Source organism: Polypterus senegalus, chromosome 14 (assembly GCF_016835505.1).
Source record: "Polypterus senegalus isolate Bchr_013 chromosome 14, ASM1683550v1, whole genome shotgun sequence".
NCBI classification, from domain to species: domain Eukaryota; kingdom Metazoa; phylum Chordata; class Cladistia; order Polypteriformes; family Polypteridae; genus Polypterus; species Polypterus senegalus.
Window position 1 is genome coordinate 98,252,589 of NC_053167.1, and position 20,956 is coordinate 98,273,544.

The following is a 20,956-nucleotide window of genomic DNA, read 5'->3' on the forward strand; positions in this document are numbered from 1 at the left end:
TTCAGCTTCTTATCCATCGGTTACAGATCTGGTATAATTTATTAAAAAAGGAAATAGAGCTACAGCTTTTCTTCATTCAATTTGGCACAGTGGGTGCATAATATGAACTACTAGAATCTATATGTGTTGCTGTTAATGTTATTAGTTAATTGGAAGTACAGTATTTGATTGTTACATGGATTATCTTCAGGTAGCATTTTTTATCACAGAATGTCCCTTATGTTAAGGTGTGCTCCTCTTGAGTTTTGTGAAAACCTTTAGCAAATCTAAAAATACATTTTCATGAACTTTTTAGTTGAAATGGGCCCCAGAAAATAGATGGGTGATGTTGTTCCTCAGATGTAGATTTAATAGTTCGCAGTCGTGTTCAGTTGGTTCTTAAAGATGTGGAAGTTAATTAAATCCATTACAAAACTTAAACCTACCCTGATAAAAATTGTATAGTGCTGGGCTACAGGCAATAAATTGGCACTCCTTTCAGGACCGATTTGTCTTTCATCTGATGCATCAGGTCAGGACTACAGTGCACACCAAAACCAACACAGTTGGGAAATGAATATGTTAACAACTATGAAATTATCCCTTTATCTTCATAAACTTTTATAGAAAACTATGTAGGTTTCGATAATAAAATAAGAGGTTTGGTATTTTCTGAATGATTCCTAATTTTAACATATTCTATTGAAAAGTAGGGCAGTGCTAATATGGTTGATGCAACTTCTGAAACTATCAATACAACAGCGTTAACCATGCAGTTGTAAATGAATTATTAAACTGCACTGAAAAAATGAGCAGGTGATTTAAAATTGATCTTGACTTTACACTAGCATCATAGGCTAAAATTAATACTGCCTCAGTATACACTGAATTTGAATACATTTCTACCAACAAAACTAAAAAAAAACTAAAGTAACTAAGTACTTTTACTTACTCAAAAGCAATGTCCTCTTCTGTTCTCATCACTTTCTGAAAAACTGCATCTACATCACCAATAGGAAAAAAATAATCGCACTTCATTATATCAGTGTTGGCTTGGACGTAACTTGATAATTGGGTGTTTTGTTCTCTTTATTTCTTTTCTTTTTTTTTTTTTTTTAACTTCAAAAATTGCATATCACTAATCATGATTGGTATTGCAAACTTAATGACGATATGCAGGTGGATAACAGTGTAACAGTGTTGACATTTTCAAAAATGCAGGGCTATGCATTGATTACAAAAATGTTGTTTTATCAGTTTGTCTCAGATTTATTGTCACATGTGACAATACACCTGGCCCATTAAAGCACAATATTTTTCCCTGTTGCTAACTGCTTGTTTCAGCAAGGGAACCACATTCCTCCCGCTCTTTTAATTGCATTGAATTCACGAAGGGGAAACCCCCAACTCTTCAAATGTCTGTGGGTCGTCAAGGAACCTAAAAGGTTAAACTGTGCCCCGAGGCTGTAGGGATTGAGAAACACTGCTCTAAGATACATGCTGTAATCTAATGAGACAATTAAATTTATATTCCAAAGTGGTTGAGCATAGGGCTGCAACGATTAGTCGACGTCATCGATGACGTCGACTACAAAATCATCAATGCAGATTTTTTACTGTCGATGCGTCATAAACAGAACCTTCAATAGAGGCTCCAGTCACAAAGAACCACATTGGATTTTGTAACTGCAATGCACTACATGAACGTCTAGGGGCAGTATCATTTGTTATTGTTTGTCAAGACTGCACACAGTCCTACCGACATAAGCATCCTGGAGCTGTGAAGTTTTAGCGAGTTACGTTAGTGTCACATGTTAATGTTGATGTTTGTACTATAATGTGTATATCAAGGTTTCGACAATGATGGTTAACCCTTAAACCGACACATACTTGGGGGTTAATGCACCCCTGGACGCCAAATACTATTTAGCTGCACTTTTTAAGAAAACGTCAAAATTCACAAAGAAAATGTAAAATTTTAATGGAACACGTATTTCTTTTCATGCAAAGAGCATCACAATTACTGCAATACTAATCATTTTATACACTGCAAATGAACTGTAAAAACTATAAAAAAAAACTACTACAACAATCTATTATTATAGGTTCAAGGTGCAACTGAAGCCATTGATGAAATTCAGCAAATCACAGAGCCAACTGCACTTGAACTGGCTGCACGCAAACAAACAGAGGTAAACACTGATGATTGCAGGCTTATCTAGTGCAGCAGATGAATCCCAGAGACAGTGGTGCTGCAGTTCTTCCGGGGCTGGCAGTAGTCATGAGTTGGCTGCTCAATGAATATACGGCACTGACTGATCAGCTCCAGCGTGCTGGAAAATTTGCACTATGAAGTAAATATAGCCGGTAGCGGGGTTCAATGAATGCACGTCGCTGAATATACTCCGGCATGCTGGCAAATTGCACTGAGAAACAACTTTAGCCAGTTGCAGAGTTCATTGAATGTATGTTGCTGAATGTATTTTGCTGCATATACTCGGCTTTGGCGTGCTTCCAAATTGCACTGGAAACTGACTCTAGCCGGTTGCAGCGTTCAACAAATGTACTTTTCCGAATATACTCGGCTCCAACATGCTGGCAGTAATTAGCCTGTTACATATTTTAGTCCGTTATTTTTTTTATTTTGGCATAATATAGTACATGATGTGATAAACTACAACACTTTTCCGTCAGAGTGTGATGATTAAAACATCTTTCTCTGTATACAAAATCATTGTTGTGTATTCCTGCTACCTCTACTCCCTCTGGATGTCTCTTTTCAGCAGCTGGGAACATTGTCTCAAAGAAGAGAGCCAGCCTCACACCAGAGCATGTTGAAATGCTCACGTTCCTGCACTGCAATCAGGAATATATGAATTGAATCTTTTATAAACTGTACATTATTGTTTTATTTTATTTGAATTGAAGCTTTATTTAAACTTTTGGACTTTAAGACACACCAGGTTGGTTGGTTGAGTTAAATACACTTTTTTTGTTTAAAGACTATGTGCACTTTAGTTTGTATTGTTTAATGTATTTCTTTTTTATTTTGATAATCACACTAATATAAAACATCTGATTATTTTCAAATTCATATGTTTAACTGGTTGTTATTTAAATTTTATTAAGATTATTATTAATTTTAATCATGTTAATGCAGAGACATCAGGGTGACATTCACAGGTGGGCAGACGTGAGTAGATGATGTAAGATATGCACTGGAGCCTAAAACAGGATGTGCAACCACAGGTCGCAGGCATCAAAATAGTCAGGCATGAAATAATCGTGACTAATCAGAAAAAAAAAATTGAACGATTAGTCGACTACCAAAATAATCATTAGTTTCAGCCCTAGTTAAGCAGCAGTTGCTACTTTTGATGACGTACCACTTTTATTGATTCACTTACTTAAGCTTTGTAAGTGCTGATGAAATCGTTTGGAGCAGTGCACTGGCTGGTGGAAATTATAGTTCACACCTTGCCATCTGCAAAGTTGTAAATAAGATGAAAGGGGGCGGGGCTAACATGTAATAAATACCTTCCTTACTGTATCATTTGTTCAAAATGGGATACACTCATAGCCACAGCTCTTGGTAAGTACTTCTCAAGTGTGTCTTCATCAGGCTTCAACAAACTTTGCTCCTTTTCACTTTGGTTCCACAGATGTCCTTCATTTGTAGAAACCAGCATGGCATACAGTGGTGTGAAAAACTATTTGCCCCCTTCCTGATTTCTTATTCCTTTGCATGTTTGTCACACAAAATGTTTCTGATCATCAAACACATTTAACCATTAGTCAAATATAACACAAGTAAACACAAAATGCAGTTTTTAAATGATGGTTTTTATTATTTAGGAGAAAAATCCAAACCTACATGGCCCTGTGTGATAAAGTAATTGCCCCCTGAACCTAATAACTGGTTGGGCCACCCTTAGCAGCAATAACTGCAATCAAGCGTTTGCGATAACTTGCAATGAGTCTTTTACAGCGCTCTGGAGGACTTTTGGCAACCTCATCTTTGCAGAATTGTTGTAATTCAGCTTTATTTGAGGGTTTTCTAGCATGAACCGCCTTTTTAAGGTCATGCCATAGCATCTCAATTGGATTCAGGTCAGGACTTTGACTAGGCCACTCCAAAGTCTTCATTTTGTTTTTATTCAGCCATTCAGAGGTGGATTTGCTGATGTGTTTTGGGTCATTGTCCTGTTGCAGCACCCAAGATCGCTTCAGCTTGAGTTGACGAACAGATGGCCGGACATTCTCCTTCAGGATTTTTGGTAGACAGTAGAATTCATGGTTCCATCTATCACAGCAAGCCTTCCAGGTCTTGAAGCAGCAAAACAACCCCAGACCATCACACTACCACCACCATATTTTACTGTTGGTATGATGTTCTTTTTCTGAAATGCTGTGTTCCTTTTACGCCAGATGTAACGGGACATTTGCCTTCCAAAAGTTCAACTTTTGTCTCATCAGTCCACAAGGTATTTTCCCAAAAGTCTTGGCAATCATTGAGATGTTTCTTAGCAAAATTGAGACGAGCCCCAATGTTCTTTTTGCTTAACAGTGGTTTGCGCCTTGGAAATCTGTCATGCAGGCCGTTTTTGCCCAGTCTCTTTCTTATGGTGGAGTCGTGAACACTGACCTTAATTGAGGCAAGTGAGGCCTGCAGGTCTTTAGACGCTGTCCTGGGTCTTTGTGACCTCTCGGATGAGTCGCCTCTGCGCCTTGGGGTAATTTTGGTCGGCCGGCCACTCCTGGGAAGGTTCACCACTGTTCCATGTTTTTGCCATTTGTGGATAATGGCTCTCACTGTGGTTCGCTGGAGTCCCAAAGCTTTAGAAATGGCTTTATAACCTTTACCAGACTGATAGATCTCAATGACTTCTGTTCTCATTTGTTCCTGAATTTCTTTGGATCTTGGCATGATGTCTAGCTTTTGAGGTGCTTTTGGTCTACTTCTCTGTGTCAGGCAGCTCCTATTTAAGTGATTTCTTGATTGAAACAGGTGTGGCAGTAATCAGGCCTGGGGGTGGCTACGGAAATTGAACTCAGGTGTGATACACCACAGTTAGGTGATTTTTGAACAAGGGGGCAATTACTTTTTCACACAGGGCCATGTAGGTTTGGATTTTTTTTCTCCCTAAATAATAAAAACCATCATTTAAAAACTGCATTTTGTGTTAACTTGTGTTATATTTGACTAATGGTTAAATGTGTTTGATGATCAGAAACATTTTGTGTGACAAACATGCAAAAGAATAAGAAATCAGGAAGGGGGCAAATAGTTTTTCACACCACTGTATTTCTCTGCGCGATAGCTATCAGTGATGCGGCTAAAACAGGGGACACTTTGTTTTAGAATGTCCCATTCATGAGAGCATTACTAATGACATATCAATAAATTTAAAAACAGGCGTTGGCTAATTTACTTAAAACATTACCAAATTTCAGTCAATCTGTTAGGGCAATTTTGAGGCTTTGGAATATTTAGTTTTTCTTTTTTTTACTTTTTTTCTTTTTAAAACCCCTAAATATTAATATAATTTCTTAGTTGACTACCTACTCTATCTACTATCCTAGATGTACCATCCTGATAAATTTTAGTTCTTTAGATAAGCAGGAAATAGTTTTGTTGATGAGTGAGTAATTCAGTCAGTCAACCTTGCATTCTTTGTATATACACATATATACATATTTTATATATAAAACATAAGGCATACATAGACTATGTAAGTATGAATTTGAAAAGAATCTATAGGGATTAATGTTTGTTTCTCAGACTACAGGATATAATATCTGTTAAAAAAAGGTTTGATTGTGATTTAAAAAAATAAAGAAAAGTTGTTAATACTTTGGGTACTGCAAAAATGTGTCTGTAACATATATGCTGTTGTTTAACAAGAAGCAAATGCTTTGTTTAGTCTTAATAACTTGCAATGCTTAAACTGTTTATTCATCTCTGTGCAGGGTGGTATATTAACAGCGTTTGATCTATACTAATAAAAGGCAAAGCCCTCACTCACTCACTCACTCACTCACTCACACACTCACACACTCACACACTCACTCACACACTCACAAACTTCCCGTGTAGGTAGAAGGCTGAAAATTGGCAGGTTCATTCCTTACAGCTTCCTTACAAAAGTTGGGCAGGTTTTATATCGAAATTCTACGCGTAATGGTCATAACTGGAAGCTGTTTTTTCTCCATTTACTGTAATGGAGATGATCTTGAACGCCGTGGGGGCGGAGTTTCGTGTGACATCATCACGCCTTCCACGTAATCACGCAGTACATAGAAAACCAGGAAGACATGCATTATATAATTGAGAAGGCAGCGAAACAATAAGAAGCGAGCGAGTGACATATACAACCATATTCATGATTTCTGCTACGAAACAAAGCACGATGTAAACCTACACTTTAAATTAAGTTCATAGACAGGCTGCGCTGGCGCTTGTAATTTAGTGCCTGCCCATATAAGGCCGTCCGTCAGCGCAATCCAATAGCAAACTCCCACTAAATATTCACGGGTGAAGGACTGTGCTTATGGAGAGGAAGATGAGATGGTCAGGGTGGTGTTTGACACAAACTCAGCGAAACTGCGAGAGAAAGTTTTAAGTGCCAGGACTAAGGTAACATTAAATACAGCCATGGACATAGCACGAGATGGCACCAGCACAGCTGGGAACCTTCGATGCATGTACACCGAGCGGCTCACGTGAACTGACGCAGTGCACAGATAAAAGCAACAGTTCCAAAGAGCGCTGAACAAAAACCGAATTACACAATTGAAAAGGCAGCAAAAAATATGAAGCGCCTGATACATACAAGCATATTCATAAATCCAGCTACTGCGGAAACAAAGCACACGTGGAAAAGTCAATGTCCCGCTAAAGGAAGACAGTGTAAAAACCCGTGCATGCAGTGTGTCAGGTCTCAGATAAAGAAGAAGACGAGCTGTTTATTGATGCAGTAAGAAACGAATCGATGAATGAAACCTGTCATCTTTACAACGATTGACAAACACGGAATGTAACTTGAACACAACACATCCTACAAATACGAACCTGATTGAAAGAAATAATGATAATCAAATCCTTGATGACAGCAACACTCAGTAACACTCACAAAACAAATACTGTATATTGACAGTCATGTTACGTTATTTTTAAAATGTTCCCTTTTCTTTTCTAGCTTTTTAACACACTACTTCTCTGCGATACGCTGGTATATATATATGTATATATATATCCCGATCTACATACTCGAATAATGGATACTTTATTCGCCATCAATGATTGTTTTGGTAAAGCCATACTCAGTGTATTCATTAGATGAACGGTAAAAAAGTAAGAGCGAGGGAGGATGACTTATTGAGGCATGCAGGCTGTAGTGCGTCAACTCTATCTGAATTGCGCGATCACATTTGAAAAATATATCTTTTCAAGTTCTATTTAGTCCATATGTGTCAAACTCAAGGGTCAGGCCACATCCGCCCGGCGTAATTATATCCGCCCGAGATCATTTTATATACTGTATTATTGTTATTAATGGCCCGGTATATGAAGCGCTGGTAACACAATAAACTACAGATCCCATAATGCAATGCGCTTCAGCTGCCTTGCCAACACTTACCGCTAATCAAGTCTAGCTTATGATGCTGCAAGTTATTGCGGCTAGCTCACACGATGCTGAAGAGAAAAGTTGATTCTGAAAATAGAGCCTTTAAAACCGATGGGAGGCTGAGTATATGTTTACTGAACCCGTGTGTCTCATTTGTGGAGCTAATGTGGCTGTAATTACAGAATTTAATCTAAGACGGCACTATGAGACAAAACATCAGGGTAACCTGAATGCAATGCAGAAGATACAGAAAGCAGAAGAATTAAATAAGAATCTGACACTTTTTACCCGTGCACAATCACAAAGTGATTTCAAGTGAAGCTGCTTTTATGGGAGACACAAATGCACCAGTGCAACCCTGTTGCCAAGTAATGTTAAACCAAGTCGTCACTACGGTGTTCCCAAATACGCACTTTGCTGATAAACTGAGCACTGCGCACTGAGTTTGCACGGCGCTTTGGTGACTTTGAAGAACAAAAAAAGTCCGTCTACATGCGGCTCGAACCTTGTGCATGTTTGGTAGCACATATCTGTGTGAGAAGCTCTTCTCAGTGATAAAGACTAACAAAACAGCACACAGGAGTCGCCTCACTGATGAGCACCTCCAATCCATCCTGAGAATCTCCACAACACAGAACCTCACACCAAACATAAACGAACCTGTTGCCAAAAAAAGATGCCAGGCGTCCAGCTCTAAAATGACATATGAGCAAAGACAACTGAATGATTTGATTTGTTATTGCTGAAAGGAACACATTTTATTTATATTTCCAGGTTTTGTTATGCAGCATGTTCATATTTGAATTTGTATAATTTTGACAGGATATATTTTTATGGAGAGCAAAATCTTTTGGGATATTTAAAATCTAAGTTTATTTTTATATAAAATTACATAAGAGTAAAGAAATTTGAATGTTTGTTCTTTTAACGTTTACTTTATTTCTAACTTGTATAATTTAGACAGGATATATTTTTATGGAGAGCAAAATATTATAAGTTGTTTAAGTTTTGAGTTGATTTATTCAGGAATAATATTCCTGTCTGTTTTTACCATTCCTACCAAAGATATTTCTGTCGACTAAATAAAAATTCCTTCTATTTAAAATTTAAATAGAACTTGAACAAATACGATAGTTCATAATATCCACGCAGACTTGCACGTAAGAGCGGGTGTCATCCGTTTTAACAAACAGCGTATTGCACTGATACGAAATAGCTGTGTGTGTATATATGTAGATATGTATGTATATGTATATATATGTATTTGTGTGTATATATGTGTGTGTATGTATGTATGTGTGTATATATGTATGTGTATATATGTAGATATATATATGTGTATGTATATATATATATATATATATATATATATATATATGACAACAACACTCATCACTCACAACAGTGACAAAACAATTACATTGACAATCATGTTACGTTATTTTCAAAATGTTTCCTTTTCTTTTTCATTGCTTCTTTAACACACTACTTCTCCGCTGCGAAGCGCGGGTATTTTGCTAGTACCCAAATAAAGTTTACTTGTGAATATAAAGGCTTCACTGGTCTTATACTGATGTATGCAATATTAAGAGGAATATGTCTGACTTAAGCCACCTGTGACAATTACAAAGTTAAGTTATTTAAATAGGCTGTAGTGCACTACCTACAGTAAAGTATTGTCAAAATGTTTTGTTTTAAATTGAGTCAGACTCTGACTTTGTCATTTTGGCAAAAATGCTGCTGTTTGGACATTCTGGGCCCAAGTGTGCTTAAGTGTGTGATTTTCCTAGGGTCCAAATGATATCGCAGGGGATACTGAAAATAAATAAAACAGTAACTATAGCGAACTAAGCTCATGGACATGTTGATTGAATTCTATAAATGTATGATGAAAAAACTCATTAACTGTAAATATCCTGGAGGCATCAATTTGATAATAATAAGGGTACCAACCATGGCTTTTCACAAAGAATGTTGTATTGCCTTAATTATTGTTTTAAACTTCAGAAAATGCTTGTCTTACTGCTAACAACATTGCAAATGTAATTTTACAGTGTAGTAGATACTTACTGAGTTTAAAAGAAGAGTAGTGAAGGAGTTAAAGTTATTGCCTGTTATCTTTAGAGCATTTTTCCGGATGCCCTGCAGTGCAGCACTATTACCAAATTAAAGCCATGTGTTTTTAATGATTGTAAATTGTTCTTTTTTGATGTTTAGAAAAATGTAAACATTCCGGGGTTAAGATGAAAAGTTACCTTTGGCACTTATATGGCTTAAATCCCCAATCTTCTAAATACATTGGAAACATTTCATATAGTAAGATGTAAATGCAAGTAAATAAAAGTAAGGGATCTTTCACAAGAAATTGGAGAGTGATGTGTATTTTTCTAATGCAGGGTTTATTTTAATTTCATAGCAAAAAATCAAATGATTTTTATATTCATGTAAAACGGAGGTTCTTCAAGAATATTTTTAAACACAAGTTAAAAGTAAGATGCATGCTTTCTCCCTCCCCATTACCAGCATGTATGTACAAGTATTGATAATGTATACATTGTTTCTAACAATATCAATTTCTTTTTTTAATTTTTGAAGCATTCTGAAGATAAAAAAGCAGAGGTTTCACCATTTTTGACTGTCCAATACACTGATAATGCTGAAAAGTAAGTTAAATATTTGTTTTTCTTTTGTTTTTATTTAAAGAATCTACTAAGGATTTTTTTGTGTTGTGATTCTTTTGCAAGTACAAAAGATTCAGTTATAAGGATAATGCTTAAAAGTACAATGTAACACATTTTATTCCTGGAGGGTTTTCTTCCATGTCAAAATGTTGTGAAATATTGGTTTAGCATGCATTACTTTATTAAGTACAGCCTTTTTTCATTTCAGAAACACATACCAGTAACTCATGCCCTGATAGGGATATCATGATACCAGAATGTCTGTATTTGATACCAGTACTTGAGATATTTTTTGATATCACAACAGAAGCAGAGATCATATTCGGTAGCATTTTGTAAAAGTACCTCAGTTTGAATAATACTGTGCCTTTTTCTGCAATGCTATATAAAATATATAAAAAACAGTAACAGCAACTTTAAAATACTTTTATGTCCATCAATATTTACCCAACTATCATTTAAGTAAACAGGTATAATATCAAATGCAATGCAAGGCTTGAATCTACATGTATACTAATAAAAGGCAAAGCCCTCACAGACTCACTCACTCATCCATCACTAATTCTCCAACTTCCCGTGTAGGTAGAAGGCTGAAATTTGGCAGGCTTATTCCTTACAGCTTACTTACAAAAGTTAAGCAGGTTTCATTTCAAAATTCTACACGTAATGGTCATAACGGTCGACAACGTCCGCCTTGTTGAACTTTCTTATTTACGGCCCCATCTTCACGAAATGTGGTAGGCAGCTTCCCTGCGCTAACCAAAACTGATGTATGTACTTATTTCGATGGTATGACGCCACTGTCAGCCGCCATATTGAACTTTCCAACGTCACTAATTCTCCAACTTCCCGTGTAGGTAGAAGACTGAAATTTGGTACTTATTTCAGTGGGCATTACTTACAATAGTTAAGCAGGTTTCATTTCGAAATTCTACGCGTAACGGTCATAATGGTCGACAATGTCCGCCATGTTGAACTTTCTTATTTATTTGCCTAATCTTCACGAAATTTGGTAGGCGGCTTACCTGCGCTAACCGAAACCAATGTACGTACTTATTTCGGTGGTATGATGCCACTGTCGACCGCCATATTGAACTTTTCAACGGTCTTTGTTACTTATGGGCCCATCTTCAAGAAATTTGGTACACGGGTTCCTAACGCTAACTGAATCCTACTTACATACATATATACGTCCATAGCCTCCGGCTCGGTCACTGTGTGAGGCAGCGTTGGGTCCTCCATCCCAACGCCTCCCACGTTGTTGGCTGCCTGCCTATATAAGACCGTCCGCCGCTCGGTCTCTACATTCCCTTCCTTGCCTTGCCACGGGTTTCACGTCTCCCTGCTGATAACTACAGTCTTTTTATTTAATCCACGGCTTCTCCTCTGTTTTATTGTTTGTTTATTACGATTATAGTTATTGTGTGCGTATTTTAGACTTACTTTACATTGTTCAGGTACCCATTTCCTTTATCATTCCAACCGTACCCCCATTAACATGTCTATCGAGGTGATCACCATCGATCAAAGAACTGTCACTTACCGAGTGGTTTCCATGCCTGGAGATGGCACCTGCCTTTTCCATTCTCTGTGTTACATATTGCATGGCCATATCAGGCTCACTTTTGATATCCGGAGGATCATTGTGTCTTATGTATTGAATGAGTGGGACAGGTTTAAGGTGTGGACTGATGATGGTACAGGAGATAATTATACTACACAGGAGCACTATAAGAGTGAAATGCTTAAGCCCTTCACCTATGGTTCTGCATGTGAGTTGATGGCTGCCGCTGAATTGTTCGGTTGTCGCTTTCAAGTGTACCGAAATGGCCAAATATTTTACACCTTTTGACAACTGCCAGTGCCTCTTAAACATCTTAGACTCACAGGTGACGATTTCAGTAGTGGACACTTTGATGTTTATGAATGTTTAAACTCTCAAAAGCTGGATGTGAAGTTATCGATTAAACTGGTTGTGTGCTTACAACGCTTGACAGATGCCGAATGTCACTTCAACACAAGTCCTGCAAATACTGTCTGAATTGAAACAAACCACGAAACTTAAACCGATTATGACAGCAGCAATCCAAGCTGTGAGATTTGAGACAAGATTACTGTTCACATGGCCAACTGTACGTTGCATGCTCAAGAATAAGCTCAGTGCACAGCTTGGTCATATTACAACCGGAGGGCCGAACTGAAAATGTGGTATACAAAGAGATCCTTAACAAATAATTATTGGTATATTTTCCCTCCGTTTAAAAAGGTTTAATTTTCTTCTTAATAAAAATTTTAAGGCAGTACTTCGCCGCTGCGAAGCGCGGGTATTTTGCTAGTTTTAATATATGACAGAGATGGGGATCCCTGCTGTGTAGAAATAAAAAGGAAGTTTATAATCTTGAGGGAATTTTAGCATATGGTTTATAAAAAATGATCTGTTATCAACTTCCTGATTTGTCTTAGCATGTGCTCATTCTAAACTTATTCTGTGACATTTTCAGTTAAGTAACTTATTAATACTGCTTAAAATCCATGCTTAATATAAAAATTCAAACTTTACAGTGATCTCTCCTTGATCGCGGCGGTTGCGTTCCGAAACCCCCGCGAAAGGGGAAAATCTGTGAAGTAAAAACCATACGTTTATATTGTTATTTTTATATTGTCACGCTTGGACCACAGATTTGCACAGAAACACAGGAGGTTGTAGAGACAGGGACTTTAAAACACTGCAAACAAACATTTGTCTCTTTTTCAAAAGTTTAAACAGTGTTCCATGACAGGAGAGAGATGACACTTCCGTCTCACAATTAAAAGAATGCAAACATATTTCATTTTCAGAACTTTGGTATCAAATTAGTACCAAAATATTGGTTATTGTGACATCCCTAAGCCCTGAATCTGCTGTATTTATGGGATAAAATATCATATGAAGTATTCTGTACAGTCTGCTTAGAACTAATCAGCCAGTATTGCCTTATTTTGTAACCTATCCCAAAGATGCTCTATTGGGTTGAGTTCTGGTGACTGTGGGGGCCATTTTAGTACAGTGAACTCATTGTCATGTTCAAGAAACCAATTTGAAATGATTCGAGCTTTGTGACATGGTGCATTATCTTGCTGGGAGTAGCCATCAGAGGATGGGTACATGGTGGTCATGAAGGGATGGACATGGTCAGAAACAATGCTCAGGTAGCCCGTGGCATTTAAACAATGCCCAATTGGCACTAAGGGGCCTAAAGTGTGCCAAGAAAACATCCCCCACACCATTACACCACCACCACCAGCCTGCACAGTTGTAACAAGGCATGATGGATCCATGTTCTCATTCTGTTTACGACAAATTCTGACTCTACCATTTGAATGTCTCAACAGAAATCGAGACTCATCAGACCAGGCAACATTTTTCCAGTCTTCAACTGTCCAATTTTGGTGAGCTCGTGCAAATTGTAGCCTCTTTTTCCTATTTGTAGTGGAGATGAGTGGTACCCGGTGGGTCTTCTGCTGTTGTAGCCCATCTGCCTCAAGGTTGTGCGTGTTGTGGCTTCACAAATGCTTTGCTGCATACCTCGGTTGTAACGAGTGGTTATTTCAGTCAAAGTTGCTCTTCTATCAGCTTGAATCAGTCAGCCCATTCTCCTTTGACCTATAGCATCAACAACGCATTTTCGCCCACAGGACTGCCGCATACTGGATGTTTTTCCCTTTTCACACCATTCTTTGTAAACCCTAGAAATGGTTGTGCGTGAAAATCCCAGTAACTGAGCAGATTGTGAAATACTCAGACCGGCCCGTCTGGCACCAACAACCATGCCACGCTCAAAATTGCTTAAGTCACCTTTCTTTCCCTTTCTGTCATTCAGTTTGGAGTTCAGGAGATTGTCTTGACCAGGACCACACCCCTAAATGCATTGAAGCAACTGCCATGTGATTGGTTGATTAGATAATTGCATTAATGAGAAATTGAACAGGTGTTCCTAATAATACTTTAGGTGAGTGTAGTTTCACATTTACGTATTCCATTAAATTATGGCAGGGGATAGTTCTTTTTTTTCTTTCCTGGGCAATTGTAGAATATTCATTGTGTTTATTATAAGGAATAGTAAGAATTTACCATATAAACATTGAGGGGTGCTTTTGAATCTTCTGTTAACTTTATATTCAAGTTTGTTAACTTAAATAATATTTTAAATACCTTCTTTTAAGCAGTGTAGTGTGCACAGTATATTCTTTAAATAGATAAAAAGTATTTTTCCTAAAAGATGATTTAACTTTTAACTTTTTACAGAAGCTAAAAAAATATTATAATAAATAACAGCCATCCCCCTCAAACACACAAAAATAAAAAGAAGAAAAAAAATCTGACTTCTGGCTAAGGATAAGAAAACAATAAGAGTGAGGCATTATACAGGTGTATTGCGGTAGATATGTAAAAGCACTGATAGCATTTTTTGACACACTTCTGGTGAAAAACTTTGTCTCTTAAAGTACTTAATGCTGGTGTGTCATAGAGAGGATATGCAGCATTCTTCATAAGGTCAGTTTTGTCCCATTTCTCACTGCTGATACTACCCTCAGAAGATCAAGAAGAGAATTTATCCCATAACTGAGCATGCCTACTTAATCAGCTTGTCGATTCATTATGCCCTTCAGAGCCTCTTTGTTAACAGATTTTAAAGTTCTCTTCATTAATTTAGGAGACAAAATGATAGTTCAGGGCTTGTTGTTTGACAGTACAGTAGTGTTAATGCACTATTAATATGGCCTGTGATGCAGTGATTTCCTCAATATCATTCCCATGTTACTGGAACACAATTTCCCAAATTGTCCTCTGAAAGCAGTCGATCAGTGTCATTTTGTCCTAAAGGGTCCCCTTTCTCACTTTTCTAGTGACAACAGGTGGCCTAGGGTCTACTTACAGGCTTGTAAGTAGGAGTAAAATGGATCCAGTTATGATCAGATCTTCTCAATGGCACCACAGGTTTATATTTTAAAAGCATCTTTCACATTTGAATAAAGCAGGTCCAGCTTGCTGTTTCTGATATCATACTTTGAATTAACTGAAAGTAAGGAACTTAGTTCTCTTGTCATATGTAGGAAAATTCTATGTTAGAAAAAATATATAAAGACCAAAGGAAATACGTTGTTTCTTTTACAGTATGTACTACATTCAGTTCCTATATTGTGGAATGCATGACTTAAGACAGGTCACCTAACAAGGGCACAGTTGCCTTACAATTGGCTTCCATCAGTAAATCCTTAAGTATTATATATTCTGGATAAAAGCTCCATAGTTAAGGGATTATTAAGTTTGTCAATCTGAAAGACAGCTGTAAAATTAAGACTAAAGAGCTTTCCAAAGAAGTTAGTGATAAAATAATACAAAGACATAATTTCAGACAATGTAACAACCTAATAATCAAGTTTTTTGATGTCCCACTGAGTAATTTTGGTTCAGTTAGCATGATGGGGAAGCCATATAGAAAATTACATCCCTTAAATCACTCTGTAGAAACAAGGAGACTTGTAAGAGAAGCCAACAGTCACTTTGAAGAAGATACAAAGTAGTTGAGACTGAAATAAAAGTGCACCACTCAACCATCAGCATTGTTCAGAAGGAAAAGTGAAAGGACGTCTGCCAATTTATTAGCACAGGAACTACAGATCAGTCAAATGCATCATTTTAATGAATTTCATTTTATTAGCTTACTATATTTGCTGTATGTAAATAAAATAATTTTGCATTTATTTTTTCTTATTTGGTCAGGCAGTGCACAGCTTGCAATTAAGTTTTTGTGTGAGGTACTGTTGTAAAATAATGCTAAATATTTTAATGTTAACCAATAAGGGGCAACATTTCAAAACATGTAGGTTGTTACACAGATTTCAGCTGTGTGAGGTAGAGCAAATATAGACACACTCTCTGCATTCTTTGGTATGGAACTTTTTAGATGAATATCAGACTCCTAAACAGGGCTCAAGAAGCAAGTTTCAACTTGCTATGTAATGTGCAAGTATGGCCAAAGGAATGCAATTTATACTACTTGGAATCATTCAGCGTGTCTTATGGGAAGACCACTGGGAGATGTGCTGCAGTAGTCTAAACAACAAACATTGAAGATATCACAAACATGTTAAGCATCAAGGCTAGAGGTGCACAAACGGAGTGTGGACATGTTAGGCGAATTATCAAATAAGTTTTTCTAAGGATACCATCTAGTAAAATAAGTGGTGACATGTATCTTTATCTAAGGAACGTAATGTTAACAAAATGGCAACTTCTTTCTTTATCTGAATACATAGGTTTTAATGCTTTATTTATATACCTAAATATCTAATATTTAAAGTGATGTATAATAGCAGGAATTTGCTGATATGTTTAAAGTTGCTTTGACAAACAAGAAAGAAAGAAAGAACACACAGTTCTGCAAAGCCATTGTCTTTCCTAAAAATGTATGTATTAGAGTAGGGCCTGTACATATGGGTCTCCTAAGAAGGCATAAACAATTATACCTGCTAACAAAAGCACTCACAAATACAATTAAGTACTCTAACAGCACAGCAAACCATAACAAGGACCAGTGTATTCATCATTTTGGTTGTAGCTACCTATTTTTATTTGCAGTCAATCTCATGATGAGTATAAGATGAAAAATAAGTATATTTAAGGTACTGTTTATAATTTGACCTAATATATATAGATCTTGGTTTACTAACTTGTTTTTATATATATATATATATATATATATATATATATATAGTTCTTGGTTTATTAACCATTTGCAGGTAATAGTGAGCAACAGTTTTTTAAACAGTATCGCAGTTTGTAACAAACATACAGGAACACTTTAAAGTAACGGTTTCTTTGTGCAGACACTGCTGTTTGATTGTATGAAAACCCCAAATGAAATGGATAAATAAATGATGTGTTTTTAAAAGAATACTTTCATATTCAGAGCCATTGTGTTTTGTACATGATATCTGTTACTCCTGAATTTATATATTAACGAATACATACAGTGGTGTGAAAAACTATTTGCCCCCTTCCTGATTTCTTATTCTTTTGCATGTTTGTCACACAAAATGTTTCTGATCATCAAACACATTTAACCATTTGTCAAATATAACACAAGTAAACACAAAATGCAGTTTTTAAATGATGGTTTTTATTATTTAGGGAGAAAAAAAATCCAAACCTACATGGGCCTGTGTGAAAAAGTAATTGCCCCTTGTTAAAAAATAACCTAACTGTGGTGTATCACACCTGAGTTCAATTTCCGTAGCCACCCCCAGGCCTGATTACTGCCACACCTGTTTCAATCAAGAAATCACTTAAATAGGAGCTGCCTGACACAGAGAAGTAGACCAAAAGCACCTCAAAAGCTAGACATCATGCCAAGATCCAAAGAAATTCCGGAACAAATGAGAACAGAAGTAATTGAGATCTATCAGTCTGGTAAAGGTCATAAAGCCATTTCTAAAGCTTTGGGACTCCAGCGAACCACAGTGAGAGCCATTATCCACAAATGGCAAAAACATGGAACAGTGGTGAACCTTCCCAGGAGTGGCCGGCCGACCAAAATTACCCCAAGAGCGCAGAGACGACTCATCCGAGAGGTCACAAAAGACCCCAGGACAACGTCTAAAGAACTGCAGGTCTCACTTGCCTCAATTAAGGTCAGTGTTCATGACTCCACCATAAGAAAGAGACTGGGCAAAAACGGCCTGCATGGCAGATTTCCAAGATGCAAACCACTGTTAAGCAAAAAGAACATTAGGGCTCATCTCAATTTTGCTAAGAAACATCTCAATGATTGGCAAGACCTTTGGGAAAATACCTTGTGGACTGATGAGACAAAAGTTGAACTTTTTGGAAGGCAAATGTCCCGTTACATCTGGCTTAAAAGGAACACAGCATTTCAGAAAAAGAACATCATACCAACAGTAAAATATGGTGGTGGTAGTGTGATGGTCTGGGGTTGTTTGCTGCTTCAGGACCTGGAAGGCTTGCTGTGATAGATGGAACCATGAATTCTACTGTCTACCAAAAAATCCTGAAGGAGAATGTCTGGCCATCTGTTTGTCAATTCAAGCTGAAGCGATCTTGGGTGCTGCAACAGGACAATGACCCAAAACACACCAGCAAATCCACCTCTGAATGGCTGAAGAAAAACAAAATGAAGACTTTGGAGTGGCCTAGTCAAAGTCCTGACCTGAATCCAATTGAGATGCTTTGGCATGACCTTAAAAAGGCGGTTCATGCTAGAAAACCCTCAAATAAAGCTGAATTACAACAATTCTGCAAAGATGAGTGGGCCAAAATTCCTCCAGAGCGCTGTAAAAGACTCATTGCAAGTTATCGCAAACGCTTGATTGCAGTTATTGCTGCGAAGTGTGGCCCAACCAGTTATTAGGTTCAGGGGGCAATTACTTTTTCACACAGGTCATTGTAGGTTTGGATTTTTTTCTCCCTAAATAATAAAAACCATCATTTAAAAACTGCATTTTGTGTTTACTTGTGTTATATTTGACTAATGGTTAAATGTGTTTGATGATCAGAAACATTTTGTGTGACAAACATGCAAAAGAATAAGAAATCAGGAGGGGGAAAATAGTTTTTCACACCACTGTATGCTGTTACAGATTTTAACTTCAGCCATTTCTACAATAGAGTTGCATAGGCCAGAACATAAAATGTTGACTTAGTGAATTCCATCTACTTTAGATCATGTTTATAGACCTATTTATTTTACTGAATTAAAGTGTGGTTTCTTTTTAAGGGTAGGATTTACCTCATTTTGTCGTCTTAATGTTGCTGAAAACATTGAATAGTGTCCTTAGCAACAAGTTTAAGCAAAACAGCTGCATTTTTAAAGTCCTTCTACTTTTCAGTGTAAAACAAAATAAGAAATGAGTTAGCTTGTCACATTTAAAACACTTTTGTATTAAAACGTTCAGCTCAAAGGTCAAGTCAAGCAGTGTCATGAGTAATTGCGTATGTCAAACAAAGAATGCTTTTGTGCTAAAGCTACAAAAGGCTTTATGTTTTGCTTTTGAGTTTTATAAACAATTATTTTGTTACTTATTTTCTAGTGAAATTTCCTCAGTTTGTTTATCCCACCACAAAAGCTGCTTTGAGCAATGTATTTTTCAACAATATTCAAATGAGTGTTCCTTTATCACTAAAAAGATGTCTAATAATGAAGACATGAATCACTAAAAAGTCCTGGCTGCAATTTCTTTCACTCTTGTTGTGTGCCATCCCCTGTAATCCACACACTGAAAGATTTGTTTTCTACAGTACTATATAGGAATGCATTCATAATGTTTCAATACAATATACGAGTATATTATCCAGATTGTTTTTAATTCCTATACATTCATCTCTTTGCTCAGCACACCCCACTATCCAGTAGCAGGGTTATAGGGAGCAGGAGCCTATCTAAAGAATTTCACGAATAAGATTGAACCAACTATTGAAACAGCATACACACAGTTCCCCTCACCATTTAACCTAACAAAGTGGGCATTACAGAAAACCACGCCAACATTGTGACTAAGCCAAGATTTAGTCCCTGTTTCCTGATGCTGTTTATTCTGTAGGACCAACTCCTGTGCTACACTTAAACAAGCAGCATATTAAATATTTTTCTTAGTCTAAAACAAATAAATTATAATATATCAGTTTCCCTTCTTAAATATGGTGTTAATATCTTAAATGAAAGGTATATATAGTTTGTCTGAAATTGGTCTTGCTTGTTTTCCAATCTAAAATACGTCTGTAGGGTGCTGAAGCCTATCCTGGTAGCTTTGGGTGCATGGCAGGAAATACACTTGAAAAGGGCGCCAGTCTATTTCAAGGCTCACTCATACACACACCTACCATCACACAAGGATCATTTAATATCACTTTTTCTTCTTTCGGCTGCTCCTGTTATGGGTTGCCAATGCAGATCATCTTTTTCCATATCTTCCTGTCCTCTGTATCTTGCTCTGTTACACCCATCACCTGCATGCCCTCACCACATCCATAAATCTCTTAGGTCTTCCTCTTTTTCTCTTAACTGGCAGTTCCTTCATTAGCATCCTTTTCCCAATATACCCAGCATCTCTCCTTTGCACATGTCCAAACCAACACAATCTCGCCTCTCTGACTTTGTCTCCAAACCGTCCAACCTTTGCTGATCCTCTAATGTATTTATTTCTAATCCTGTCCATTCTCATCACACCCACACTAGTTAACCTAAATTGCATTTCATTTAGGATGTGACAGGAAAACTCAACAAACTAGAGGAAAAGCATACTATCATCCTAAAATAATGTCAATTAGAATACATGCAGTAATAGTATATATATATGGATTTTTTTTTAGCCTCCCTTGGTTTAAGTTAGAAATAAGTTAATAATACAGCATAATACAACACAATAATAATAATACATCAGAGTAATAAAAGAAACAGGTCAGAGTTATCATAAGGCTATGTTTAGGTTTAGTTAGGTATTAATCAAAATTTAGTGCACTGGTTCTTCAAGTCATTGTATTTATTATTTGTTAAGCTGGATTATTGTTTGTAAAAACAACATAATTCTAAAGTATTTGTATTCTTCAAATATCAAAGTAAGTAGTTTTGGAAATTTTATGGCAAAATATTAAGTGCCTTTCGTGTCATT

At 36.9% G+C, this 20,956-nt stretch overlaps 1 protein-coding gene across 3 annotated transcripts in view; it reads left to right on the forward strand.

The window, feature by feature from the left end:
• The window catches only part of atf6 (activating transcription factor 6), a 188,881-nt gene that overhangs the window by 104,358 nt on the left and 63,567 nt on the right, over positions 1-20,956 (forward strand). For all 3 annotated transcript variants that reach the window (XM_039734832.1, XM_039734830.1, XM_039734831.1), the window contains one exon: positions 10,203-10,270. In XM_039734832.1, the coding sequence (XP_039590766.1) occupies positions 10,203-10,270 (68 nt within the window). The remainder of the gene's footprint in view (positions 1-10,202; positions 10,271-20,956) is intronic.